General features: G+C 70.1%; 1 protein-coding gene across 4 annotated transcripts; it reads right to left on the bottom strand.

Annotated features, from left to right (window-relative positions):
* Nucleotides 1-79: 79 nt before the first annotated feature.
* On the bottom strand, nucleotides 80-26,265 carry GRIK5 (glutamate ionotropic receptor kainate type subunit 5). 4 transcript variants are annotated; one of them, XM_074571861.1, is made up of 20 exons: nucleotides 26,195-26,265; nucleotides 22,068-22,200; nucleotides 21,197-21,361; nucleotides 18,713-18,810; nucleotides 17,642-17,807; nucleotides 15,110-15,288; nucleotides 11,958-12,011; nucleotides 10,936-11,097; nucleotides 8,168-8,320; nucleotides 6,662-6,766; nucleotides 6,318-6,425; nucleotides 5,366-5,539; nucleotides 4,666-4,779; nucleotides 4,425-4,534; nucleotides 3,569-3,742; nucleotides 3,286-3,451; nucleotides 1,947-2,172; nucleotides 1,704-1,832; nucleotides 1,467-1,588; nucleotides 80-750 (listed from the first exon to the last, which is right to left on the bottom strand). In XM_074571861.1, exons 2-20 carry the CDS (start codon nucleotides 22,150-22,152, stop codon nucleotides 142-144), a joined length of 3,099 nt encoding a protein of 1,032 aa, XP_074427962.1. In that variant the 5' UTR covers nucleotides 22,153-22,200; nucleotides 26,195-26,265; the 3' UTR covers nucleotides 80-141. The 4 variants fall into 4 exon arrangements, with proteins under 4 accessions (XP_074427962.1, XP_074427961.1, XP_074427964.1 ...); XM_074571860.1 differs by having other exon boundaries at nucleotides 81-750; nucleotides 5,345-5,539; XM_074571863.1 differs by lacking the exon at nucleotides 26,195-26,265 and having other exon boundaries at nucleotides 81-750; nucleotides 5,345-5,539; nucleotides 22,068-22,302.
* Between the last annotated feature and the right edge of the window lie 977 nt (nucleotides 26,266-27,242).

Consider the following 27,242-nt stretch of genomic DNA (forward strand, 5'->3'; position numbering starts at 1 on the left):
CCCCAAATCCTTCCAGGCACGGCATGGGGGGGGTCCCATCCCCCCGGCAGGGTGGGGGGGGGAGGCAGCATCTCCCCCCCCCCCCCCGGGAAGGCACAGCGCAGTTTTTTTTTGGGGGGGGTGGGGGTGGGGGGGGTGGGTTTAAAGTGGGGCGGGGGGTGCTGAGTCCGGAGTGGGGGGGGTGGTGGGGGGGGTTTGTCTTTTATTTGGGGGGGTCGGTCCTGGTGCCCCCCCCTCCCTCCCCCCCCCCCAAAAAAAGTCCTGGCATACGCACGGCGTACAAGGAGGGTTTGTGTGTGCGGGGGGGGTCGGGGTGGTGCTGGGGGGGGGGGGGTGTGTCACTCCTGTTGTCGGGGCCCCCCCCCCCTCGGGCGGGGGGGGCGGTGGAGGTGGGGCTCCCCCCCCTCGCGGGGGCGGGGGGGCCGCCCCCCGCAGCGCCTGGATGCGGCGACACTCGGGGCAGACGCGGACGTGGGTGCAGGGTGGGGGGGGGCCCACCCCCACCCCCCCACCCCCCCCCGCCGCCGCCGCCCCCCCCCCGGTTTCGGCGCCGGGGGTCCCCGAGTAGAGTTTGCCGTTGCTGAAACGCATCTCGCGCAGGGAGGGGGGACCGGGACCGACCCCCCCCGGGACACCGGTCCCCCCCCCCCCCCCGCCCCGGGGAGGTCTCCGCCGCCGGCGGGCGCGGGCGGGTTTGCGGCAGGAGACGGCGTGACGCAGCTCCCGCAGCATCTCCGTGCACAGGGAGATCTGGGGGGGGGGGGGAAAGTGGGGGGGGGGGGGGCATCAGCCCGGGACCCCCCCCCCCATCCCCTCTGGGACCCCCCATCTCTCCCGGGACACCCCCGGCCCAGACACCCCCAGACACCTGCGGCCCCTCTTGCCCCCCTCCCCCCATCCTCTTCATGCCCCCCCGCATCCCCTCTGCCCCCCCCCATCCTCTTCATGCCCCCCCCATCCCCTCTGCCCACCCCCCATCCTCTCCTGGGACCCCCCCATCCCCTCTGGGACTCCCAACCGCTCTGCGCCCCCCCCCATCCCTGCTGGGACACCCCCCCCCGGCCACCCGGGTCCCCTCTGTGCCCCCCCCTCCATCCTCTCCTGGCCCCCCCCCCCCATCCTCTTCAAGGCCCCCCCATCCCCACTGGGACCCCCCCATCCCAGACACCCCCAGACTCCGGGGTCCTCTTTGTACCCCCCCATCCGTTCTGGACCCCCCAACCCATCTGCCCCCCCCCCCCCCCGCCCCCTCTGGGCCCCCCACCATCCCACCCCAGCTCCCCCCCCGGACACCTGGGTGTCCCCCCCCCCCCCCCCAGGGTGGTCCAGCCCCGGGGTTCTCTCCCCCCCCCCCGCGAGTTGTGTGTGTCCCCCCCGGTTCCCGCGGACGCCTGTGTCCCTGTTGTTCCCCCCCCCATCAATGTCCCCCCCCCCGGGTCCCCGTCCCCCCCCCCAACCCGCCGAACCTCCTCGCTCTCGGCCGAGCGCCGCGTGGACCAGACGAACTCCATGACGGCCACGAAGATGGCGACGATGAGGCCACAGACGAGGACCACGAAGATGCCCCCGATGTTCTCCATGCCCAGCCCTGCAGGAGACACGGGAGGAGGAGGAGGAGGAGGTTGAGGGAGGGGAGGGGTTCGGTGGGCCCCCCCGGACGCCTGGGTGTCATCCCCCCCCGACTCCGGGGGCTGTCTCCCCACCTTTGGCCCGGTGGTCCTCCTCCTTGGGGCAGTGTCCCCCTTCCCACCACTTTCTCTTGAGGATCTCCAGCCGGTTGTTCTCCTGCAGCTGCAGGATGGCCAAGGTGATCTCGTCCCGAAAGGGCGAGCCTGCGGGGGGGCAGAAGATTCCACCAGGTCTGGGGCGGCGGGGGGGAGGGGGAAGGGGGTGTCCGTCCACCTCTTCAAACCCCCCGCCGTGGTGTTTCCCCCCCCCCCCCATACCCAGAGGCATGCCGATGCCGTAGCCCTTGGTGTCCAGCAGCCCCCCGATCTGGGTGAGGTTGCAGTTGTGCCGGCGGTGGTACTCGTTCATGGTGGACTCCAGCAGGAAGGCGTACTTGGAGTTCAAGACCCGGGCGATGCCTTCCTCCGTGCTCTTGACGAAGACGCTGGGCTGCTTTGACTGCATGTAGTTCCACATCCGCTGGTAGGTCTGGTACCGCGAGTTCTGGGGGCGGGAGACGGGCATGGAGGGGCTGGCGGGGACTGGGGCCAGTCGGCCGGCGTTGAGTTGGTTGGGTTGGGTGGCGCTGGGGTGGGTTGGGAAGGGGTGGTTTGCTCTGTTGGGTTGGATTGGCCCAGGTTGGGTTGGGTTGAGTTGACCCAGGTTGGGTTGCATTGGGTTGGGTTGGCTTGGGATGGCCAAGGTTGGGTTGGGTTGGGTTGGCTTGAGTTGGGATGGCCAAGGTTGGCTTGGGTTGGGTTAGGTCTGTTGAGTTGGGCTGGGTTCGCCCAGGTAGGGCTGGGTTGACCCAGGTTGGGTTGGGTTGGTCCGGTCCATGTTGGGTTCGATTTGTTGAGTTGGTCCAAGCTGAGTTGACTTGACATGGGTTGGGTTCCTTGGGGTGGATTGAGCTGGATTTATCCAGTTGGACCATGTCAAACTGAACCAGGCTGGGTTGGGTTGGGCTGAGTTGGGTTGGATGGGTTGGGTTGGGTTGAGTTGGGTTGGGTTGAGTTGGGCTGGGTTGGGTTGGGTTGAGTTGGGTTGGATGGGTTGGGTTGGATGGGTTGGGTTGGGTTGGGTTGGATGGGTTGAGTTGGGTTGGGTTGAGTTGGGCTGGGATGGGTTGAGTTGGGTTGAGTTGGGTTGGGTTGAGTTGGGTTGGGTAGGGTTGGGTTGGGTTGAGTTGGGTTGGATGGGTTGGGTTGGGTTGGGTAGGGTTGGGTTGGGTTGAGTTGGGTTGGGTAGGGTTGGGTTGGGTTGGGTAGGGTTGGGTAGGGTTGAGTTGGGTTGGGATGGGTTGAGTTGGGTTGGGTTGGATGGGTTGGGTTGAGTTGGGTTGGGTAGGGTTGGGTTGGGTTGGGTAGGGTTGGGTAGGGTTGAGTTGGGTTGGGATGGGTTGAGTTGGGTTGGGTTGGGTTGGGTTGAGTTGGGTTGGGATGGGTTGAGTTGGGTTGGGTTGAGTTGGGTTGGGTAGGGTTGGGTTGGGTTGAACCAGGTTGAGCCAGGTCATGTTGGGTCAAGTCAGGTTGGGTGTGGGGCAGCAGGATTCACGGATGCCCCGCGCCCCACACGCTCCTGTCCCTCACAGAGCCTCCCCCCAGGCCGGGACCTCACCTGGAAGAAGGTCATGGTGGAGCCGGCATGGATGGTGCCGTACTCGATGTTGGTCTGATCAGCCAAGTCATCGGCCGACTCGATGGGCACCTCCATCCGCTGCACGGTGAGGAAGGCCGCCAGGTTGGCCGTGTAGGAGGAGATGATGATGAGGGTGAAGGCCCACCTGGAGGAACAGCCCCGGGGCGCGGGGGGGAAGGGGGGGTGGTCAGCGGGGGTTCTTCGAGGTCGGACCCCCCACCGCCACCCCGTGGCCGTCCTGAGGGTCCGCCCCGGGTCTCACCAGACCCCGCTGACGCAGCGGGTGGAGAGGGCGCGGGGCATGATCTCGGAGCCCTGCTGCATGAAGCCCCCCACGGGGAACCAGAGGCTGTTGCCCAGCGTGTACTGGTTCTCCAGGAGGTTGTGCCGCTCCCGCAGGCAGGGGTGGGGGTTGTACCACTCGTAGGGGCTCAGCCTGGGGGGGGGGGGAAACACATCGTCAGGGACACACGCATCCCCCCCCTCCCCCCGCCCCGGCCTCCACACCCCCCTCTCTATGCCCCGGAGACCCCATGGGGTGTCCCAAGACCTCCCTGCACCCCCAAAGCCGTCATGGACACCACGGGGTGTCCCTGGAGCTCCTTGTACCACCAAAACCCCCAGCAGTGACCCCCCAGGACCCCCCTGCACCCCCAGAACCCATCACTGACCCCCCCCGGACCTCCCTCCACCCCCAAAACCCATCGCTGACCCCCCAGGACCACCCTGCACCCCCAAACCCCATCATTGACCCCCCTGCACCCCCAAAACCCATCATTGACCCCCCCCAGGACCCCCTTCCACCCCCAAAACCCATCACTGACCCCCCCAGGACCACCCTGCACCCCCAGAACCCATCACTGACCCCCTCAGGACCTTCCTGCACCCCCAAAACCCATCACTGACCCCTCTGCACCCCCAGAACCCATCACTGACCCCCCCCAGGATGACCCTGCCCCCCCAGAACCCATCACTAGGGGGGTTGACCCCAGGGTCTTGGGAGGGATATTTTGGGGTGCCCCTGGGGGCTGGTTCTTCAGATGCACCCTGGACTTGGGGGGGTGGGGGTGGGGGGTGTATTTTGGGGGGGGGGGGGGGGTGTCCCCCCCCCTCCTCACCGCGCGGCCAGGAAGAGGACGCAGCTGACGGCCAGGTAGGCGAGGAGCATGAAGAGCCAGACGGCCGGCGAGAAGGGGTCTAGGAAGGAGAAATACCCCGGCTTGCGGCCCTGCGGGGACACGGCGTGAGACCCCCCGCGGTGGCACCGACCCCCCCCCCCTCCCCCGCCTCAAAACCCCACCGGGGGTCGTTCCCCCCCCCCCCCCCCTCCAGGACCCCCCCCGTCCCCCCACCCCGTACCATGTGGACCCGGTAGAGGATGCTGATGCCCAACGTCATGAAGGGCTTGGAGAAGTCGATCACCTTCTCCCGCTCCGCCGTGATGGTGAAGGCGGCCACCGCCAGGTCGGCTTTCTGGGGGGGGGGGGGGGGGATGACACACACGAGGGGTGTCAGGTGGCCTCGACTCCCTCCCCCCCGGACACCCCAATAACCCCCCAGGGGTTGCAGAGACACCCCCCACCCCCCCCAAACCCCGTAGGATGCCCTCGGGTATCTCCAGACGCCCAACAGGCCACGGGCTGCTGCCCCAGGACACCCCCAAAGCCCCCACTGGTTGCCCCAAGACACCCCTGTACCCCGAAACCCCCCCCATAAATTGCCTCAGGACACCCCCAAACCCCCCCATAAGCTGCCCTTGGACATCCCAAACACCCCGTAACCTGCCGCAGGACACCCTCAAACCCCAAAATCCCCCCTAAGTTGCCCCAGGACACCCCCAAACCCCTCAGAACCCCTATAACTTGCCCCATGACACCCCCAAAGCCTCCATTGGTTGCCCCAAGACACCCCTGTACCCCAACCCCCCCCCTAAGTTGCCCCAGGACACCTCCATACCCCAACCTCCCCCCATAACCTGCCCCAGGAACCCCCCCTCCAAGTCCCCACAGTGCCCCCCCCCGCAGGCTGCCCCGCGTACCCGGTTGATGAGCTCGCCCACCATGCCGGTCCAGGAGCCGTTGGGCTCAGGCGCCCCGTAGAGCCCGTCCTCCACCAGCTTGATGTGGAAGCGGAACTTGAGGAGCCCCGCCAGCTCCTGCAGCATGTCCACGCAGAAGCCCTCGTAGCGCTCGGGGCTGCCCGCGCCCCCCACCCGCATCACGTAGGGGTTCTCCTGCAGGACGGGGGGGACAGGGCGGCATCAGGGTGGGGAACTTGGCTGGAGAGCGGCGGAGAACCCAATGGGGAACGCAATGGAAAACCCAATGGAGATGCCTCCATGGGATCCCAAAGCAGATCCCAATGGGGAACCCAGTGGAAAACCCAATGGAGATGCCTCCATGGGATCCCAAAGCAGATCCCAATGGGGAACGCAATGGAAAACCCAATGGAGATGCCTTCATGGCATCCCAAAGCAGATCCCAATGGGGAACGCAATGGAAAACCCAATGGAGATGCCTCCATGGGATCCCAAAGGAGAACCCAATGGGGAACGCAATGGAAAACCCAATGGAGATGCCTCCATGGGATCCCAAAGGAGAACCCAATGGGGAACGCAATGGAAAACCCAATGGAGATGCCTCCATGGCATCCCAAAGGAGAACCCAACGGAGAAGCCAAAGGAGATGCCCCTGTGGGACCCCAAAGGAGGTCTCAATGGGACCCCAAAGGAGATCCCAAAGGGGGTACCCCAGTGGGGCTCTAAATGGACCCCAAATGGAGGCCCCAAGGCGATGGCGATGGGGGTCCCAAGGGGACACCTCAGTGGGCACCCAAGGGCACCCCAAACGGAGACGCCTCAACGGGATTCCAAGGGGACCCCAGATGAAGACCCCCAAGGGGACCCCAAAGGGATGTTAATGGTCACCCAACGGGGCACCCCCCATGGGGACGCCCCGGGGACCCCCTCAGACCCCCCGGCGGGTCGGTGTCCCCTCCCCGGCCCCACTCACCAGGATGGTGGTGATGATGAGGGTCTTGTTGGCCAGGCTGTCGGAGGCGTTGATGGCCAAGGTGGTGGCGTTCATGGCCAGCGTCCGGTTCGAGTACCACACGCCCACCTGGGGGGGGGGGGACACACACAGCACCGTTGGGGGGCACAGAGCTGAGTTGGGGGGCACGGAGCCGGGATGGGGGGCACGAAGCCCGGATGGGGGTCATGGCATCGGGATGGGGGTCATGGCATTGGGATGGGGGACGCAGAGCCGAGGTGGAGGGTGTTGGGGGGGGGGGGGGCCGTGGGGGCAGACGGGTGGGGGCGGCCGTGGGGCAGGTGTGGGGCAGGTGTGGGGCTGACCTCGCGGTGCCCGTCGCGCCCCTTCTCCAGCACGTGCAGGGTGTAGTTGGTGCGTTGCCCTTTGCTGTTGAACTCCACCCGCCCCGTCAGCCCGTCGTACTCCACCTGGGGGGGGGCGGGGGGGGGACACGGGGTTCAGGACCCCCCAGGAGACTGAGACACCACCCCCCCCCCCCCCGCCAGGAGGCTGAGACCCCCCAAAAAGGTCTTGGGGAACCCCCCCTCCTCCCCAGAAGACTGAGAGCCTCCCCAAAAGGTTCTGGGGACCCCCCCAGGAGAATGAGACACCCCCACCCCCCCCCAAAACTTTTGGGGACCCCTCCCAAGAGGCTGAGACACCCCCCCCCCCCAGGAGACTGAGCACTCCCCCCCCAGAAGGTCTTGGGGACCCCCCCCCAGGAGGCTGAGACCCCAAAAAAAGGTCTCAGGGAACCCCCCCCAGAAGACTGAGACACACCCCCCCCCCAAAACTTTTGGGGACCCCTCCCAAGAGGCTGAGACATCCCCCCCCCCCCCAGGAGACTGAGCACTCCCCCCCAAGAAAGTCTTGGGGAACACCCCCCCACACACACACCAGGAGGCTGAGACCCCCAAAAAAGGTCTTGGGGAACCCCCCCCAGAAGACTGAGACCCTCCCCAAAAGGTTCTGGGGACCCCCCCAGGAGACTGAGACACCCCCCCCTCAGATTCTGGGAATGCTCCCCCCCCCCCGCCCCCAGAAGACTGAGAGGTTTCAGGGACCCCCAGGGAGGTTTGGGGGCCACTCAGGGAGGTTTCGGGGACCCTTAAGGTGGTCTAGGGACCCCCTCCAAGGTCCTTTTTGGGGTCCCCAGGAGGCTTTTGGGGTCCCCCAGGAGGGTTTTGGGCTCCCTCAGGAGGAGTTTTGGACACTCCTGGCACCCTTGGGAACCTCCAGGAGGGTTTTGGGGTCCCTCAAGGTGCTTTTGGGTCCCCAGGAGGGTTTTGGGGTCCCCCAGGAGGGTTTTGGATACTCCTGGAACCCTTGAGAACCTCCAGGAGGGTTTTGGGGTCCCCAGGAGGCTTTTGGGGTCCCCCAGGAGGGTTTTGGAGACACTCCTAGGACGCTTGAGAACCTCCAGGAGGGTTTTGGGGTCCATCAAGGTGCTTTTGGGGTCCCCCAGGAGGGTTTTGGGGTCCCCCAGGAGGGGTTTGGGGTCCCTCAAGGTCCTTTTTGAGTCCCCCAGGAGAGTTTTGGGGTCCCCCAGGAGGGGTTTGGGGTCCCTCAAGGTGCTTTTTGGGTCCCCAGGAGGCTTTTGGGGTCCCTCAAGGTCCTTTTCGGGTCCCCCAGGAGGGTTTTGGGGTCCCCCGGGAAGGTTTATGGGGTCCCTCAAGGTTCTTTTGGGGCCCTTCAGAAGGGTTTTGGGGGGCTCCCAGCGGCTCGGTGCCCCCCCCTGCCCCCAGGCTGGCTGGGGGTGCTTTGGTTGTCCCTCCCCCCGGTTTTTGGGGTGTCCCCCCCCCCCCGGTTTTGGGGTCCCCCCCCCTCACCATGCGGAGGTAGTTCATGAGGCTGGTGCCGTGGGGCCAGATGCTGGGGGAGGCGCAGGCCAGCGGCCGCCCCCCGATCTCCTGGCTGCGGTTCAGCTCCCGCACGGCCCCCACCACCACGTGCACCGCGTCGAAGAGCAGCGCCGCCGACAGCTGGGGACACGGCGGGGACACGGGGGCGTGGGGGGGGACGGGGGGGACAGGGGACATGGGGGGACGTGGGGGGATATGGGGCATGGGGGGACAGGGGACATGGGGGGACATGGGGGGATATGGGGCATGGGGGGACAGGGGGACAGGGGCACATGGCGGGGGACAGGGGACATGGGGGGACATGGAGGGACATGGGGGGACATGGGGACAGGGGCACATGGGGGACATGGGGGGACAGGGGACGCGGGGGGACGCGGGGGGACAGGGGACATGGCGGGGGACAGGGGCACATGGGGGACATGGGGGACATGGGGGGACATGGGGGGACATGGGGACAGGGGCACATGGGGGACATGGGGGGACATGGGGACAGGGGCACATGGGGGATATGGGGGGACAGGGGACGCAGGGGGATGTGGGGGGACAGGGGGATGGGGGGACGTGGGGGACATGGGACATGGGGGGACACAGGAGGACGGGGGGGGACAGGGGGACATGAGGACACGGGGAGGACAGGGGACATGGGGGGATATGGGGGGACACGGGGGGACAGGGGGACATGGGGGACATGGGGGACAGGGGACATGGGGGGACATGGGGACACAGGGGGACACGGGGGGACATGGGGGGACGTGGGGGACATGGGGGCACATGGGGGGACAGGGGACGTGGGAGGGTCAGGGGACATGGGGGACGGGGGACATGGGGGGACATGGGGGGACATGGGGGGACATGGGGACAGGGGCACATGGGGGATATGGGGGGACAGGGGACGCAGGGGGATGTGGGGGGACAGGGGGATGGGGGGACGTGGGGGACATGGGACATGGGGGGACACAGGAGGACGGGGGGGGACAGGGGGACATGAGGACACGGGGAGGACAGGGGACATGGGGGACATGGGGACATGGGGGGACAGGGGACATGGGGGGACATGGGGACACAGGGGGACACGGGGGGACATGGGGGGACGTGGGGGACATGGGGGCACATGGGGGCACAGGGGACGTGGGAGGGTCAGGGGACATGGGGGACAGGGGGACATGGGGACATGAGGGGGACAGGGGACATGGGGGGGACAGGGGACACGGGGGGGACAGGAGATATGGGGGGACATGGGGGGACATGGGGACACAGGGGGGACATGGGGGGACATGGGGGACATGGGGGCACATGGGGGACATGGGGGCACATGGGGGGACAGGGGACGCGGGAGGGTCAGGGGACATGGGGACATGGGGACACGAGGGGGACAGGGGACATGGGGGGACATGGGGGGACATGGGGGGACAGGGGAACAGGGGGACATGGGGACACAGGGGGACATGGGGGGACATGGCGGGACAGGGGGGGACATGGGGGACAGGAGGGACATGGGGACATGGGGAGGGGGACACGGGGACAGGGGGAGGGCGGGGGGGACACGGGATGGGGACAGGGTAAGTTCCAGCTCCCCCAGGTGCTTGGGCCCCCCCCCCGGGGTTTCGGGGTCCCCGCTGCCCCCAGGTGTCCCCCAGGTGTCCCCAAGGTGTCCCCCCACCTCCCCCAAGTGCTGGGCTTCCCCCCAAGGTTTTGGGTTCCCCCCAAGATCCCTGGGCTCCTCCCCAAGGTTTCGGGGTCCCCCTTGGGGCGGAGGGTTCCCCCCCCCCCGGGGGTTTTGGGGTCCCCCCTGCCCTCAGGTCCCCCCACATCCCCCAAGCGCTTGGCTCCCCCCATGAGATTTTGGGTTCCCACCACGGTTTTGGGTTCCCCCCAAGATCCCTGGGCTCCCCCCGAGGTTTCGGGGACCCCTTGGGGCAGAGGGTCCCCCCCCGGGGGTTTTGGGGTCCCCCCTGTCCCCAGGTCCCCCCACATCCCCCAAGCGCTTGGCTCCCCCCACGAGATTTTGGGTTCCCCCCATGAGATTTTGGGTTCCCCCCAAGGGTTTTGGGTTCCCACTGAGATCCCTGGGCTCCCCCCCAAGGTTTCGGGGTCCCCCTTGGGGCGGAGGGTCCCCCCCCCCGGGGGTTTTGGGGTCCCCCCTGTCCCCAGGTCCCCCCACATCCCCCAAGCTCTTGGCTCCCCCCACGAGATTTTGGGTTCCCCCCATGAGATTTTGGGTTCCCCCCACGGTTTTGGGTTCCCCCCAAGATCCCTGGACTCCCCCCCGAGGTTTCGGGGTCCCCCTTGGGGCAGAGGGTCCCCCCCCGGGGGTTTTGGGGTCCCCCCTGTCCCCAGGTCCCCCCACATCCCCCAAGCGCTTGGCTCCCCCCACAAGATTTTGGGTTCCCCCCATGAGATTTTGGGTTCCCACCACGGTTTTGGGTTCCCCCCAAGATCCCTGGACTCCCCCCCAAGGTTTCGGGGTCCCCCTTGGGGCGGAGGGTCCCCCCCCCCCGGGGGTCTTGGGGTCCCCCCTGCCCTCAGGTCCCCCCACATCCCCCAAGCTCTTGGCTCCCCCCACGAGATTTTGGGTTCCCCCCACGAGATTTTGGGTTCCCACCACGGTTTTGGGTTCCCCCCAAGGGTTTTGGGTTCCCACCGAGATCCCTGGGCTCCCCCCCAAGGTTTCGGGGTCCCCCTTGGGGCGGAGGGGGTCCCCCCCCCCCCCGGGGGTTTTGGGGGCGCCCCCTCACCGCGGGGCCGGGGTAGGGGCTGAGCTCGCAGTTCTCGCGCCAGGACATGTTGAGGCTGCGGACGAACTCCAGGTAGAAGGGGTGGCTGGTGTTGAACATGGAGAAGCCCAGGACGGTGGAGGGGGCGTCCGCCAGCGCGTCCAGCCGCAGCAGCGGGAAGTCCTGGGGGTCGCGGGGGTCACGGGAGGTCAGGGAGGGGGCGGTCACGGAGGGTCAGGGTCACGGTGGGGCATGGGGGGCACGGTGGTCATGGGGGATGGTGGAGGCCGTGGGGGTCATGGGGGTCACGTGGGAGTCATGGAGGTCATGGTCATGGTCATCATGGAGGTCGTGGGGGTCATGGGGGCCACATGGGAGTCATGGAGGTCATGGTCATGGTCATCATGGAGGTCATGGGGGTCACGTGGGAGTCATGGAGGTCATGGTCATGGTCATCATGGAGGTCATGGGGGTCACGTGGGAGTCATGGAGGTCATGGTCATGGGGATGATGGGGGGTCGTGGGGGTCATGGGGGTCATGGGGGTCACGTGGGAGTCATGGAGGTCATGGTCATGGTCATCATGGAGGTCGTGGGGGTCATGGGGGTCACGTGGGAGTCATGGAGGTCATGGTCATGGGGATGATGGGGAATGGTGGAGGTCGTGGGGGTCATGGGGGTCACATGGGAGTCATGGAGGTCATGGTCATGGTCATCATGGGGGATTGTGGGGGTGATGGGGGTCATGGGGGTCACATGGGAGTCGTGGAGGTCACGGTCATGGGGATCATGAAGGACTATGGAGGTCACGAAGGGTCATGGGCGTCATGGAGGTCATGGTGGGTCATGGAGGTCATGGTCATGGGAATCTTAGGGGGTCATGGGAGGTCATGGGGGTCATGGTCATGGGGATCATGTACATGGGAGGTCATGGGGTCACGGTGGGTCATGGAGGTCATGGTGGGTCATGGAGGTCACGGAGGTCATGGCCACGGGGGTGAGGTTGTGGGGTGACGGTCGTGGCCGCTGGGGGTCCCGGCTCACCATGGTGGTCAGGATGTACTTGTAGAAAGCCGACGTCATGCCCAGCTCCGAGGCCTGGGGAGGGGGGAGAGGGTGGCTCAGCCCCACGGCGCAACACCCCCAAGCCCCCAGCCCCACATCTCCCAGACCCCCCAAGCCCAAGCCCCATAGCTGAAGACCTCCAAGCCCCGTAGCTGAAGACCTCCAAGCCCCCAGCCCCATGGCGGAGGCTCCCCATGGTGTCCTACCCCACGGCGCAACACCCCCCAAGCCCCCAGCCCCACATCTCCCAGACCCCCCAAGCCCAAGCCCCATGGCGGAGGCTCCCCATGGTGTCCTACCCCATGGCGCAACAGCCCCCAAGCCCCCAGCCCCACATCTCCCAGACCCCCCAAGCCCAAGCCCCATGGCGGAGGCTCCCCATGGTGTCCTACCCCACGGCGCAACACCCCCCAAGCCCCCAGCCCCACATCTCCCAGACCCCCCAAGCCCAAGCCCCATGGCGGAGGCTCCCCATGGTGTCCTACCCCACGGCGCAACACCCCCCAAGCCCCCAGCCCCACATCTCCCAGACCCCCCAAGCCCAAGCCCCATGGCGGAGGCTCCCCATGGTGTCCTACCCCACGGCGCAACACCCCCCAAGCCCCCAGCCCCACATCTCCCAGACCCCCCAAGCCCAAGCCCCATGGCGGAGGCTCCCCATGGTGTCCTACCCCACGGCGCAACACCCCCCAAGCCCCCAGCCCCACATCTCCCAGACCCCCCAAGCCCAAGCCCCATGGTGGAGGCTCCCCATGACGTCCTACCCCACGGCGCAACCCCCCCCCAAGCCCCCAGCCCCACATCTCCCAGACCCCCCAAGCCCAAGCCCCATAGCTGAAGATCTCCAAGCCCCGTAGCTGAAGACCTCCAAGCCCCCAGCCCCATGGCGGAGGCTCCCCATGGTGTCCTACCCCACGGCGCAACACCCCCCAAGCCCCCAGCCCCACATCTCCCAGACCCCCCAAGCCCAAGCCCCATGGCGGAGGCTCCCCATGGTGTCCTACCCCACGGCGCAACACCCCCCAAGCCCCCAGCCCCACATCTCCCAGACCCCCCAAGCCCAAGCCCCATGGCGGAGGCTCCCCATGGTGTCCTACCCCACGGCGCAACACCCCCCAAGCCCCCAGCCCCACATCTCCCAGACCCCCCAAGCCCAAGCCCCATGGCGGAGGTTCCCCATGACGTCCTACCCCATGGCGCAACACCCCCCAAGCCCCCAGCCCCACATCTCCCAGACCCCCCAAGCCCAAGCCCCATGGCGGAGGTTCCCCATGACGTCCTACCCCACGGCGCAACACCCCCCAAGCCCCCAGCCCCACATCTCCCAGACCCCCCAAGCCCAAGCCCCATGGCGGAGGCTCCCCATGGTGTCCTACCCCACGGCGCAACACCCCCCAAGCCCCCAGCCCCACATCTCCCAGACCCCCCAAGCCCAAGCCCCATGGCGGAGGCTCCCCATGGTGTCCTACCCCACGGCGCAACACCCCCCAAGCCCCCAGCCCCACATCTCCCAGACCCCCCAAGCCCAAGCCCCATGGCGGAGGCTCCCCATGGTGTCCTACCCCACGGCGCAACACCCCCCAAGCCCCCAGCCCCACATCTCCCAGACCCCCCAAGCCCAAGCCCCATGGCGGAGGCTCCCCATGGTGTCCTACCCCACGGCGCAACACCCCCCAAGCCCCCAGCCCCACATCTCCCAGACCCCCCAAGCCCAAGCCCCATGGCGGAGGCTCCCCATGGTGTCCTACCCCACGGCGCAACACCCCCCAAGCCCCCAGCCCCACATCTCCCAGACCCCCCAAGCCCAAGCCCCATGGCGGAGGTTCCCCATGGTGTCCTACCCCACGGCGCAACACCCCCCAAGCCCCCAGCCCCACATCTCCCAGACCCCCCAAGCCCAAGCCCCATGGCGGAGGCTCCCCGTGGTGTCCTACCCCATGGCGCAACACCCCCCAAGCCCCCAGCCCCACATCTCCCAGACCCCCCAAGCCCAAGCCCCATGGCGGAGGCTCCCCATGGTGTCCTACCCCACGGCGCAACACCCCCCAAGCCCCCAGCCCCACATCTCCCAGACCCCCCAAGCCCAAGCCCCATGGCGGAGGCTCCCCATGGTGTCCTACCCCACGGCGCAACACCCCCCAAGCCCCCAGCCCCATATCTCCCAGACCCCCCAAGCCCAAGCCCCATGGCGGAGGCTCCCCATGACGTCCTACCCCACGGCGCAACACCCCCCAAGCCCCCAGCCCCACATCTCCCAGACCCCCCAAGCCCAAGCCCCATGGTGGAGGCTCCCCATGACGTCCTACCCCATGGCGCAACACCCCCCAAGCCCCCAGCCCCACATCTCCCAGACCCCCCAAGCCCAAGCCCCATGGCGGATGCTCCCCATGGTGTCCTACCCCACGGCGCAACACCCCCCAAGCCCACAGCCCCACATCTCCCAGACCCCCCAAGCCCAAGCCCCATGGCGGAGGCTCCCCATGACGTCCTACCCCACGGCGCAACACCCCCCAAGCCCCCAGCCCCACATCTCCCAGACCCCCCAAGCCCAAGCCCCATGGCGGAGGCTCCCCATGACGTCCTACCCCACGGCGCAACACCCCCCAAGGCCCCAGCCCCACATCTCCCAGACCCCCCAAGCCCAAGCCCCATGGCGGAGGCTCCCCATGACGTCCTACCCCACGGCGCAACACCCCCCAAGCCCCCAGCCCCACATCTCCCAGACCCCCCAAGCCCAAGCCCCATGGCGGAGGCTCCCCATGGTGTCCTACCCCATGGCGCAACACCCCCCAAGCCCCCAGCCCCACATCTCCCAGACCCCCCAAGCCCAAGCCCCATAGCTGAAGATCTCCAAGCCCCGTAGCTGAAGACCTCCAAGCCCCCAGCCCCATGGCGGAGGCTCCCCATGGTGTCCTACCCCACGGCGCAACACCCCCCAAGCCCCCAGCCCCACATCTCCCAGACCCCCCAAGCCCAAGCCCCATGGCGGAGGTTCCCCATGACGTCCTACCCCATGGCGCAACACCCCCCAAGCCCCCAGCCCCACATCGCCCAGCCCCGTAGCAGAAGACACGCACCCCCGCCCCCGCAAGCCCCCAGCCCCACATTTGCCCGGCTCCCCGGCCCCCCACCTTGCTGAGGACGAGGTGGGAGACGGAGGCGTTGGCGTCGATGATGATGGTGGTGATCTTGTCGTCGCGGATCTCCTTGAGGAGGGGCGTGGGGTCCTGCGCCTCGTCCAGCATCCGCACGGAGAGCGTCTCGCGGGAGATGAGGAACTGCCGCACCAGCTCCTCCAGCCGCAGCAGGCCTGGGGGGGGCGGGGGGGGGCCGGGGGGGGGGGGTGGGGGGAGGAGAATTGGGGGGGGGGGCGCACCCCGAGGTGCTGTGGGGACCCCCGGGGCGGCCACGTGCTCTCCCCGACCCACGGCGCAGCCCTCGGCGCCGCCCCCCCCCATTATCCCCATCCCTGTGACCCCCCCACATCCATCCCCGTGACCCCCCCATATCCCTGTCCCTGTGCCCCCCCCATATCCCCGTCCCTGTGACCCCCCATACCCATCCCCATGACCCCCCGTGACCCCACATCCATCCCTGTGCCCCCCCACATCCACCCCCGTGACCCCCCACATCCATCCCCGTGACCCCCCCATATCCCCGTCCCTGTGACCCCCCGTGACCCCACAACCATCCCTGTGCCCCCCCATATCCATTCCCGTGACCCCCCCCATATCCCCATCCCTGTGCCCCCCCATACCCATCCCCATGACCCCCCGTGACCCCACATCCGTCCCTGTGCCCCCCCACATCCACCCCCGTGACCCCCCACATCCATCCCCGTGACCCCCCCCATATCCCCGTCCCTGTGCCCCCCCGTGACCCCACAACCATCCCTGTGCCCCCCCATATCCATTCCCGTGACCCCCCCCATATCCCTGTCCCTGTGCCCCCCCATACCCATCCCCATGACCCCCCGTGACCCCACATCCATCCCTGTGCCCCCCCACATCCACCCCCGTGACCCCCCACATCCATCCCCGTGACCCCCCCATATCCCTGTCCCTGTGCGCCCCCATACCCGTCCCCATGACCCCCCGTGACCCCACATCCATCCCTGTGCCCCCCCACATCCCCCCCGTGACCCCCCCGTGACCCCACATCCATCCCTGTGCCCCCACACCCCCTCCCCACGCCCTGACCCCCCCTCCCCATGGCTGCCACCCCCTCCCACGCCCTGACCCCCCCCCAAGCCCTCACCCCCCCTCCCCATGGCTGCCACCCTCACCCCATGCCCTGACCCCCCCTCCCCACGCCCTCACCCCCCCTCCCCACGGCTGCCACCCCCATCCTTGTGCCCTGTGCCCCCTCCCCACACCCTGACCCCCCCTCCCCATGGCTGCCACCCCCTCCCCATGGCTTGTACCCCCTCCCCATGGCTGCCACCCCCATCCTTGTGCCCTGTGCCCCCTCCCCACACCCTGACCCCCCCTCCCCACGCCCTCACCCCCCCTCCCCACGGCTGCCACCCCCATCCTTGTGCCCTGTGCCCCCTCCCCACACCCTGACCCCCCCTCCCCATGGCTGCCACCCCCTCCCCATGGCTTGTACCCCCTCCCCACGGCTGCCACCCCCTCCCCACACCCTGACACCCCCTCCCCACGCCCTCACCCCCCTCCCCATGGCTTGTACCCCCTCCCCATGGCTGCCACCCCCTCCCCACACCCTGACACCCCCTCCCCACACCCTCAACCCCCTCCCCATGGCTGCCACCCCCATCCTTGTGCCCTGTGCCCCCTCCCCACACCCTGACCCCCCCTCCCCACGCCCTCACCCCCCCTCCCCACGGCTGCCACCCCCATCCTTGTGCCCTGTGCCCCCTCCCCACGCCCTGACCCCCCCTCCCCATGGCTGCCACCCTCACCCCATGCCCTGACCCCCCCTCCCCACGCCCTCACCCCCCCTCCCCACGGCTGCCACCCCCTCCCCACACCCTGACCCCCCCTCCCCACGCCCTCACCCCCCCTCCCCACGGCTGCCACCCCCATCCTTGTGCCCTGTGCCCCCTCCCCACACCCTGACCCCCCCTCCCCACGCCCTCACCCCCCCTCCCCACGGCTGCCACCCCCATCCTTGTGCCCTGTGCCCCCTCCCCACACCCTGACCCCCCCTCCCCATGGCTGCCACCCCCATCCTTGTGCCCTGTGCCCCCTCCCCACGCCCTGACCCCCCCTCCCCATGGCTGCCACCCCTTCCCCATGTCCTGACACCCCCCGCCATGTCCTGTCACCCCCTCCCCACACCCTGACCCCCCCTCCCCACGCCCTCACCCCTCTCCCCATGGCTGCCACCCCCTCCCCACGCCCTCACCCCCCCTCCCCACGGCTGCAACCCCCATCCTTGTGCCCTGTGCCCCCTCCCCACGCCCTGACCCCCCCTCCCCATGGCTGCCACCCCCATCCTTGTGCCCTGTGCCCCCTCCCCACGCCCTCACCCCCCCTCCCCACGGCTGCCACCCCCATCCTTGTGCCCTGTGCCCCCTCCCCACACCCTGACCCCCCCTCCCCATGGCTGCCACCCCCTCCCCATGGCTTGTACCCCCTCCCCACGCCCTCACCCCCCCTCCCCACGGCTGCCCCCCCCCCCGTGCGCGGTGCCCCCCCTACACTCGGCCTTGGCGCAGATGAGGGAGGCCGCGGGGTAGCGGAAGCTGCGCAGGATGTGGCCCAGCGCCAGGCTCACGTCCTCGTTGCTGGGGTAGAGGCTGACGGCGGCGAAGCGCAGGTACTGCAGCCGGGGGGTCTCCTCGGGGCCCACCTTGATGTGGGGGATCTGGGGGGGGCAGGGGGTCACGGGGGGGAATGGGGGGGCGGGGGGGCTGGGGGGGGGGGGCGGCATCAACCGGGACGTGGGGGGACATGGGGGACCTGGGGGTCACAGGGGGATCTGGGGTCACAGGGGGAGCTGGGGGTCACAGGGGGAGCTGGGGGTCACGGAGGGACATGGGGGACCTGGGGGTCACAGGGGGAGCTGGGGTCACAGGGGGAGCTGGGGGACCTGGGGTCACGGGGGGGACCTGGGGGTCACGGGGGGAGCTGGGGGTCACGGGGGGACATGGGGGACCTGGGGTCACGGGGGGTCATGGGGGACCTGGGGGTTAGGGGGGACCTGGGGGTTAGGGGGCACAGAGGGGTCATGGCGGTATATGGGGGTCACAGGGGGATCTGGGGGTCACAGGGAGACATGGGGGACCTGGGGTCACAGGGGGGACCTGGGGGTCACAGGGGGACCTGGGGGTTAGGGGGGACATGGGGGTCACAGGGGGGCCTGGGGGTCACGGGGGGGGAGGGGGGTCTGGGGGTGCCATGAGGGGGGAGAATGGGGGTCCCGGGGGGGGTTCTGAGGGTCCCGGGGGGGGGTCTGGGGGTCTTGGGGAGGGTCTGAGGGTGCCGGGAGGGGGCAAAATGGGGGTCCCGGGGAAGTTCTGAGGGTCCTGGCGGGGTTTTGGGGGGTCCCGGGGGGGTCCTGAGGGTCCCGGGGGGGGTGTCTGAGGGTCCTAGGGGGGGTTCTGAGGGTCCGGGGGGGGTTCTGAGGGTCCCGAGGGGTGTTTTGGGGGTCTTGGGGAGGGTCTGGGAGTGCCGGGAGTGGGGAGAATGGGGGTCCCGTGGGGGGGGGGGTTGGGGGTCCCGGGGGGGTGCCCAGGGGGTGCCGTCCGTCCGTCCGTGCCCCCCCCTCACCTCCTTCTCCCCACAGATGTGGCTGACGGTGGAGGCGGCGGCGGGGCTGGAGGCCGGGCCCAGCACCGAGACGACGCCTTTGGGCAGGATCTGGCACACTGCGGGGGGGCGGGGGGGCGGCACACGCGTGTGGGCTCGCGCACGCCCCGGCCCGGCACGCACACGCGTGTGCCCGGCCTCACCCCCGCCACGTCTGCGCCCGCCCGGGGGCTCCCCCGCCGCGAGCGTCCTCGTGCGCGGCCCCACAGGCGTGTGCGTGGCCCCACACGTGACCCCGCGCGTGGCCTCACACGCGTTCTCCTGCCCCGTGCACACGCGTGTGCGTGGCCTGACACCCCATATGTGATCCCACGTGTGGCCTGACGCCCCAGACACGCTCTCACACGCCTTCTCCCACCCCGTGCGTGGCCTGACACCCCACATGTGATCCCACGTGTGGCCTGACGCCCCGGACACGCTCCCGCACGCCTTCTCCTGCCCCGTGCGCACGCATGTGCGTGGCCTGATGCCCCAGACACGCTCTCGCATGCCTTCTCCCGCCCCGTGCACACGCGTGTGCGTGGCCTGACACCCCACATGTGATCCCACGTGTGGCCTGACGCCCCCTGCACGCTCTCGCACACGTCCTCCCAGCCCGTGCCCACACGTGTGCGTGGCCTGATACCCCCCGAGCGCTGTCGCACGCCTTCTCCCGCCCCGTGCCCACGCGTGTGCGTGGCCTGACGCCCCGGACACGCTCTCGCATGCCTTCTCCCCCCCCGTGCACACGCGTGTGCGTGGCCTGACACCCCACATGTGATCCCACGTGTGGCCTGACACCCCAGACACGCTCTCGCACACGTCCTCCCACGCCGTGCCCACACGTGTGCGTGGCCTGACGCCCCGGACACGCTCCCACACGCCTTCTCCCGCCCCGTGCGCACGCATGTGCGTGGCCTGATGCCCCAGACACGCTCTCGCATGCCTTCTCCCCCCCGTGCACACACGTGTGCGTGGCCTGACACCCCACTTGTGATCCCACGTGTGGCCTGACGCCCCAGACACGCTCTCGCACACGTCCTCCCATGCCATGCCCACGCGTGTGCGTGGCCTGACGCCCCAGACACGCTCTCACATGCCTTCTCCCACCCCGTGCGTGGCCTGACACCCCACATGTGATCCCACGTGTGGCCTGACGCCCCCCGCGCGCTCTTGCACACGTCCTCCCACGCCGTGCCCACGCGTGTGTGTGGCCTGACACCCCACATGTGATCCCACGTGTGGCCTGACGCCCCAGACACGCTCTCGCACACGTCCTCCCATGCCATGCCCACGCGTGTGCGTGGCCTGATGCCCCAGACACGCTCTCGCATGCCTTCTCCCCCCCCGTGCACACGCGTGTGCGTGGCCTGACACCCCACATGTGACCCCACGTGTGGCCTGACGCCCCAGACACGCTCTCGCACACGTCCTCCCACGCCGTGCCCACGCGTGTGCGTGGCCTGATACCCCCCGAGCGCTGTCGCACGCCTTCTCCCGCCCCGTGCCCACGCGTGTGCGTGGCCTGACACCCCGGACACGCTCTCGCATGCCTTCTCCCCCCCCGTGCCCACGCGTGTGCGTGGCCTGACACCCCGGACACGCTCTCGCATGCCTTCTCCCCCCCCGTGCCCACGCGTGTGCGTGGCCTGACACCCCGGACACGCTCTCGCATGCCTTCTCCCCCCCCCCGTGCACACGCGTGTGCGTGGCCTGACACCCCACATGTGATCCCACGTGTGGCCTGACACCCCAGACACGCTCTCGCACACATCCTCCCACGCCGTGCCCACGCGTGTGCGTGGCCTGACGCCCCGGACACGCTCCCGCACGCCTTCTCCCGCCCCGTGCGCACGCATGTGCGTGGCCTGATGCCCCAGACACGCTCTCGCACGCCTTCTCCCGCCCCGTGCACATGCGTTTGCGTGGCCTGACACCCCACATGTGATCCCACGTGTGGCCTGACGCCCCCCGCGCGCTCTTGCACGCCTTCTCCCACCCCGTGCCCACGCGTGTGCGTGGCCTGATACCCCCCGAGCGCTGTCGCACGCCTTCTCCTGCCCCGTGCCCACGCGTGTGCGTGGCCTGACGCCCCGGACACGCTCTCGCACGCCTTCTCCCACCCCGTGCCCACGCGTGTGTGTGGCCTGACACCCCACATGTGATCCCACGTGTGGCCTGACGCCCCAGACACGCTCTCGCATGCCTTCTCCCCCCCCGTGCACATGCGTGTGCGTGGCCTGACACCCCACATGTGATCCCACGTGTGGCCTGGCGCCCCCCGTGCGCTCTCGCAGACGTCCTCCCACCCCGTGCCCACGCGTGTGCGTGGCCTGATACCCCCCGAGCGCTCTCGCACGCCTTCTCCCGCCCCGTGCGCACGCGTGTGCGTGGCCTGACGCCCCGGACACGCTCCCGCACGCCTTCTCCCGCCCCGCGCCCCCCGCGCCCCCCGCGCGCACTCACTGGTGTCGGTGGTCTCGTACTGGCTGTCGCGCTGCAGCTCGAAGATGTCGACCTCCAGGCGGGCGCGGGCCGGCGTCCCCAGGATGCCGTTGACGTGCTCCCGCGCCAGCGCCAGCGCCAGCCGCTCCCCCCGCCCGCAGCCCGACCGCTCGTCCAGGATGGCGGCTTTGGGGGGGACACACACACACACACAAGTGGGGGGGTCACCTCGTAGAACCCCCCCTGTCACACACACACACACACACACCCCCCTCCCCACACCACCCACCCCCTGTGGTCCCCACGGCCCCTCGGTGGCCCCCACGGCCCCCCCCCCCCCATGCTGTCAGTGTCCCCCGTGTCCCCGCGCCCCCCCCCCGTGTCCCCTCAGCGTCCCCCGTGGCCCCCTATAGCCCCCTGTGCCCCCCACGTTCCCCATGGATCCCCCCCACGTCCCCTCTGTGCCCCCCCCATGTCCCCCCATGACCCCTGTGACCTCCGTGTCCCCGTAGCTGCCCCACGACCCCTGTGACCTCTGTGCCCCCCCACGACCCCTGTGACCTCCGTGCCCCCCATAGCCCCCCATAACCTCTATGTCCCCATAGCCCCCCCCATGACCCCTGTGACCTCCGTGCCCCCCATAGCCCCCCATAACCTCTATGTCCCCATAGCCCCCCATGACCTCCATGCCCCCATAGCCCCCCCCATGACCCCTCTGACCTCCATGCCCCCCATAGCCCCCCATAACCTCCATGTCCCCATACCCCCCCATGACCCCTGTGACCTCCATGCCCCACATGTCCCCGTACCCCCCCCATGCCCCCCACGCCCCCAGTGAGTCCGTGCGCCCGTGGCCCCCCCACGCCCCCTGTAGCCCCCCCGTGCCCCTCACCCATGCGCAGAGAGGCCAGGCCCTGGCGGCTCCGGGGGGCGAAGGCGGCCACCAGCAGCAGCAGGACCGCGGGCGACGCCGGCATCTTCCCCCGCTCCTCATGGAGAAGGTCGGCCGCGGCCACGCTCGCCGCCTGCGCCCAGCGCTCAGCGGGGACCCCCGCAGCCCCCCCGGCACCCCCGGCACCCCCTGGGACCCCCCATGACCCCCCCGCACCCCTGGGACTCCCCCTGGGACCCCCCTGCACCCACGGGACCCCCATGACCCCTCTGCACCCCTGGGACTCCCCCTGGGACCCCCCTGCACCCCTGGGACCCCCCCTGGAACCCTCCTGCACCCATGGGACCCCCCCTGGGACTCCCTGCACCCCTGGGACCCCCTGGGACCCCCTGCATCCCTGGGACCCCCCCTGGAACCCTCCTGCACCCATGGGACCCCCCCTGGGACTCCCTGCACCCCTGGGACCCCCATGACCCCTCTGCACCCCTGGGACCCCCCCTGGGACCCCCCCTGGAACCCTCCTGCACCCCTGGGACCCCCATGACCCCTCTGCACCCCCCTGCACCCCTGACACCCCTCTCTGGGACCCCTCTGCACCCCTGGGAGCCCCCACCATGAGCCCCCTGGGACCCCCCCAGAACCCTCCTGCACCCCTGGGACCCCCATGACCCCTCTGCACCCCTGGGACCCCCCCTGGGACCCCCCCTGGAACCCTCCTGCACCCCTGGGACCCCCATGACCCCTCTGCACCCCTGGGACCCCCCCTGGGACCCCCCTGCACCCCTGGGACCCCCCCTGGGACCCCCTGCATCCCTGGGACCCCCTCTGCACCCCCCTGCACGCCTGGGACCCCCCTGGGACTCCCTGCACCCCTGGGACCCCCCACCATGAGCCCCCTGGGACCCCCCCTGGGACCCCCCTGCACCCATGGGACCCCTCTGGGGACCCCTCTGCACCACTGGGACCCCCCTGCACCCATGGGACCCCCCATGACCCCTCTGCACCCCCCTGCACCCCTGACACCCCCCTCCGGGAACCCCCTGCAGCCCTGGGACCCCCTGGGACCCCCTGCACCCATGGGACCCCCCATGACCCCTCTGCACCCCCGGGACCCCCCCGCCCATGAGCCCCCTGGGACCCCCCTGAACCCTGGGCTGCCCCCTGCACCCATTGGAGCCCCCCAGGACCTTTCTGCACCCCTGGGACCCCCCCCCTTGGGACCCCCTGCACCCCTGACACCCCCCTGGGATCTCCCTGCACCCCTGGGACCCCCCCTTGCTCCTCTGGGACCCCCCCTGAAGCTTTGGGAGCCCTCCAGGAGCCCCCCAGCACCCCTGGGACCCCCCCAGAGACACCCCCAGAGACCCCCCCCACCCCTTCCCTGCACCCCAGGGACCTCCGAAGTGCCCCCCACCTCCAGAGACCCCCTGTCGCCCCCCCCCCCGGGTGTGCCCCCCCCCCCCCAAATGCCCTGGGACCCTCCCAGCCCCCCTCACCCCCCACCCCGGCCCCAATCCCAGGGGACTGGGGGGTCTCGGGGCTCCTGGGGGGGGTCCCAAGGCACCTGGGGGGGGGAGGGTGGAGTGGGGTGTCCATCATTGGCGGGGGGTCCCAGGGCACTTGAGGGGGGGGGCAGCATTTGGGGGGGTCCCAGGGCATTATGGGGGGGGGGGGTGTACAGAACTGGGGGGGGGTCCCAGGGCACTTGAGGGGGGCGGCAGCATTTGGGGGGGTCCCAGGGCATTATGGGGGGGTTGTGTACAGAACTGGGGGGGCTCCCAGGGCACTTGGGGGGGGGGCAGCATTTGGGGGGGTCCCAGGGCATTATGGGGGGGGGTTGTGTACAGAACTGGGGGGGGGTCCCAGGGCACTTGAGGGGGGGGCAGCATTTGGGGGAGTCCCAGGGCATTATGGGGGGGGGGGTGTACAGAATTGGGGGGGGGGGCAGGGCACTTGGAGGGGGGGGAACTTGAGGCTCTGCGGTGGGGGGTCCCTGGAGCATCCGGGGGGGGGGGGGGGGAGCTCCTCAATCCTGGGGGGGGTCCTCCCTCCATGGGGGGGGTTCCTGGGGCACCGAGGGGTGTCCTGGCTCCAAGGGGGGGTGGGGGGTGTCGTGGGGGTGCGGGGGGGGGGCGGTTCGCTCTGGGGGGGGGGTGGGGGTGGGGGGTGTCTCGCAGCCCCCATTCATGCCCGGGGGCAGCTGCCCCGTGTCCCGGTAACCGTTGCCAGGCAACGGGATTCGGCTCCCGAGGATGCTGCTGTTGCCAGGCAACGGCCGGGGGGGGGGGCGGGGAGGGCGGGGGGGGGCGGGAGGGATGCGGGGGGGGGGGGGAGGAGGCCCTTTCCCGGGCCTACGGGGCCGCCCCTCCCCCCTCCAAGGACATCCCCCCCCCTCCCCGTATCCCCCCAAACCTGCGACACCCCCCGCCCCCCCCCCCAGGTCCTGCCTGTGACACCCCACACCCCACCCCCCCCCAAAACCTGGGGGGGACCCAAAGGCCTCGCTGTGTGTCCGTCCCCCCCCCCGGGGTATTTCTGACACCACCCCACCCCCCCCCCCCACAAAATCTGAGGGGGGACCCAAAGGCCTTGTGGGGGGGGAGATGGGGGGGACGGGACGGACAAACGGACGGGGGGGGGGATGTGAAGGGACGGACGGACGGACAGAGGGATGGGGGGGGGGAGCGAAGGGACAGACGGATGGACGGAGGGAGGGATGGGGGGCCGGGGGGGGGGCGAAGGGACAGATGGACGGACAGAGGGCCGGGGGGGGGTGGAAGGATGGAGGGACAGACGGACGGAGGGATGCAGGAATGGACGGAGGGATGGCGGACGGAGGGACGGACGGAGGGACGGACGGAGGGCCCGGGGGGAGGAAGGCTGGAGGGACGGACGGACGGACGGAGGGACGGAGGGACGCAGGAATGGATGGAGGGACGGACAGACGGACGGAGGGATGGAGGGATGGCAGACGGACAGACGGACGGACGGAGGGATGGAGGGATGGCAGACGGACAGACGGACGGACGGGCGGAGGAGGGATGGCAGACGGACAGACGGACGGACGGGCGGATGGAAGGCCGGGGGGGAGGAAGGATGGCGGATGGAGGGACGGACGGACGGACGGACGGACGGAGGAGGGATGGAGGGATGGCGGATGGACGGACGGACGGAGGGATGCAGGGATGGCTGGACCGAGGGATGGCGGACGGACAGACGGACGGACGGAGGGGCCGCGATGGAGCGGGAGGATACCGGGGGGGGGGGGAGGGGGGGCGGGAGCACCGGGGGAGGGGGACGGACCGGTACCGGGGCGGGGGGGGGGGGAAGGGGGGGCCCGGGCCCGGGACTGGGGGTGGGAACCGGGGAGCGGCAGCGGGGGATGGATCCCGGTAGCGGGAAGCGGGGGGGGGGGGCGGGGGGGGTAGGGGGGGGGTGGGAATGGGGATCCATCCCGGGAACCGGCAACCGGGGATGGATCCCGGCACCGGAACCGGGAATAGGGGTCGATACCGGGAACCGGGGATGGATCCCGGAACTGGGAATGGGGATCCATCCCGGGAACCGGGGCTGGAGACACCGGGGAGCAGGGATGGAGCCCGGTACCGGGGCTGGGGCTGGAGATCGATACCGGGGACGGAGACCGGGGCGGGGGAGGATGGAGACCGGTACCGGGGATGGGAACCGGGAACGGGAACTAGGGATGGATCCCGGGACCGGGAACCGGGGCTCCGGTACCGGGGCTGGGAACCAGGAGCGGGGATGGCGATGGATGCCGGGACCGGGAACCGGGGCTGGAAATCGGGGCTGGATGCCGGTACCGGGAACCGGCTCCGGGGCTGGGGATCGAGAGCGGGGACAAGGGCCGGATGCCGGTACCGGGGCTGGGGACGGGGGTCGGACCCCAGGGATGGGGCTGGATCCCGGGGCTGCATCCCGGGACCGGGGGCTCCTGTTCCCGGTACCGGGGCTGGATCCCGCTCCCGGGGCCCGGTACCGACGCGCTGGATCCCGACACCGGCCCGGGGAGGTGGGGGGGGGGGGAAATGCGGCGGGGGGAGGAGCCCCCCCCCCACCTCGTTGTCCTCCCCCCTCCCGGTTCCCCCCCCCCCCTCCCCGGTACTCACGACGCGCTGCGCGGCCGCCGCAGCCCCCCCGGCCCGGGGGGGGGGGGGGGCCGAGCCGTGTCTCCTCCGCCCGGTGCGGCGGCGGCGGCGGGCGGGGGGGGGAGATGGAAGGGGGGGGGGGGCGGCGGCGGAGGGGGGGGGGGGGCAGGGCCCGGCCGGGCCCCCCCGGTCCTCGCTGCACGCGGCTCCGACGGCGGCGAGGGGAGGCGATGGGGGGGGGGGGGGGGGCCGGTCCCGGGGCCCCCCCCCGGGAAGGTTTAAGGTTGGGGGGGGGGGGGGGGGGGCGGGTGGACGCCCGGTGTTTGTGCGCCCCCCCCCCTTCCCGGTAACCCCCCCCTTCGGAGGGGTTTGGGGGGGGGGGGGTGGCCCCCCCCGCGTGGCGATGGCGGGGGGGGGGGTTGGGGGGGGGCTGCGGCCCCGGGGGCGGCGGGGGGGGGGGGGGGAGGGGGCGGGGTGTGATGGCGGAAGGGGGGGGCGGAGGGGGCGGGGCGGGGGGCGGGGCGAGGGGAGGGGGCGGGGCTCGGCCCCACCTGCGGCAACTGCGGGGGGAGGCGGGGAGAGCAACGGGGGGGGCCCCCCCCAGGGGTAATAACGCCCCCTCCGGGGTAAAAAACCCCCCCCACAGGGCAATAACACCCCCCCCCGGGACAAGAACACCCCCCCCCCGGCACAATAACCCCCCCCGGGGCAATAACAAAGCCCCCACGGGGTCATAACGCACCCCCCCAAGGTAATAACACCCCCCCCCACAGGGCAATACCCCCCCCCATGGGGTAATAACTTCCTCCCCAGGGTAATAACACCCCCCACGGGGCAATAACACCCCCTCCATGGGGCAATAAACCCCCCCCGGGGCAATAACACACGCCCCCCCCCCGGAAATAACCCCCCCATGGGGCAATAACAAGCCCCCCGTGGGGCAGTTGCTCCCCCCACCGGGGCACTAACAACCCTCCCCGCCCCCCCCGGGGTAATAAACCCTCCATGGGGCAACACCCTCCCCCCCATCAGTTCCCCCCCCCGGGGCAATTCCCCCCCACCCGCAGGG

Source organism: Larus michahellis, unplaced genomic scaffold (assembly GCF_964199755.1).
Source record: "Larus michahellis unplaced genomic scaffold, bLarMic1.1 SCAFFOLD_510, whole genome shotgun sequence".
Taxonomy (NCBI): domain Eukaryota; kingdom Metazoa; phylum Chordata; class Aves; order Charadriiformes; family Laridae; genus Larus; species Larus michahellis.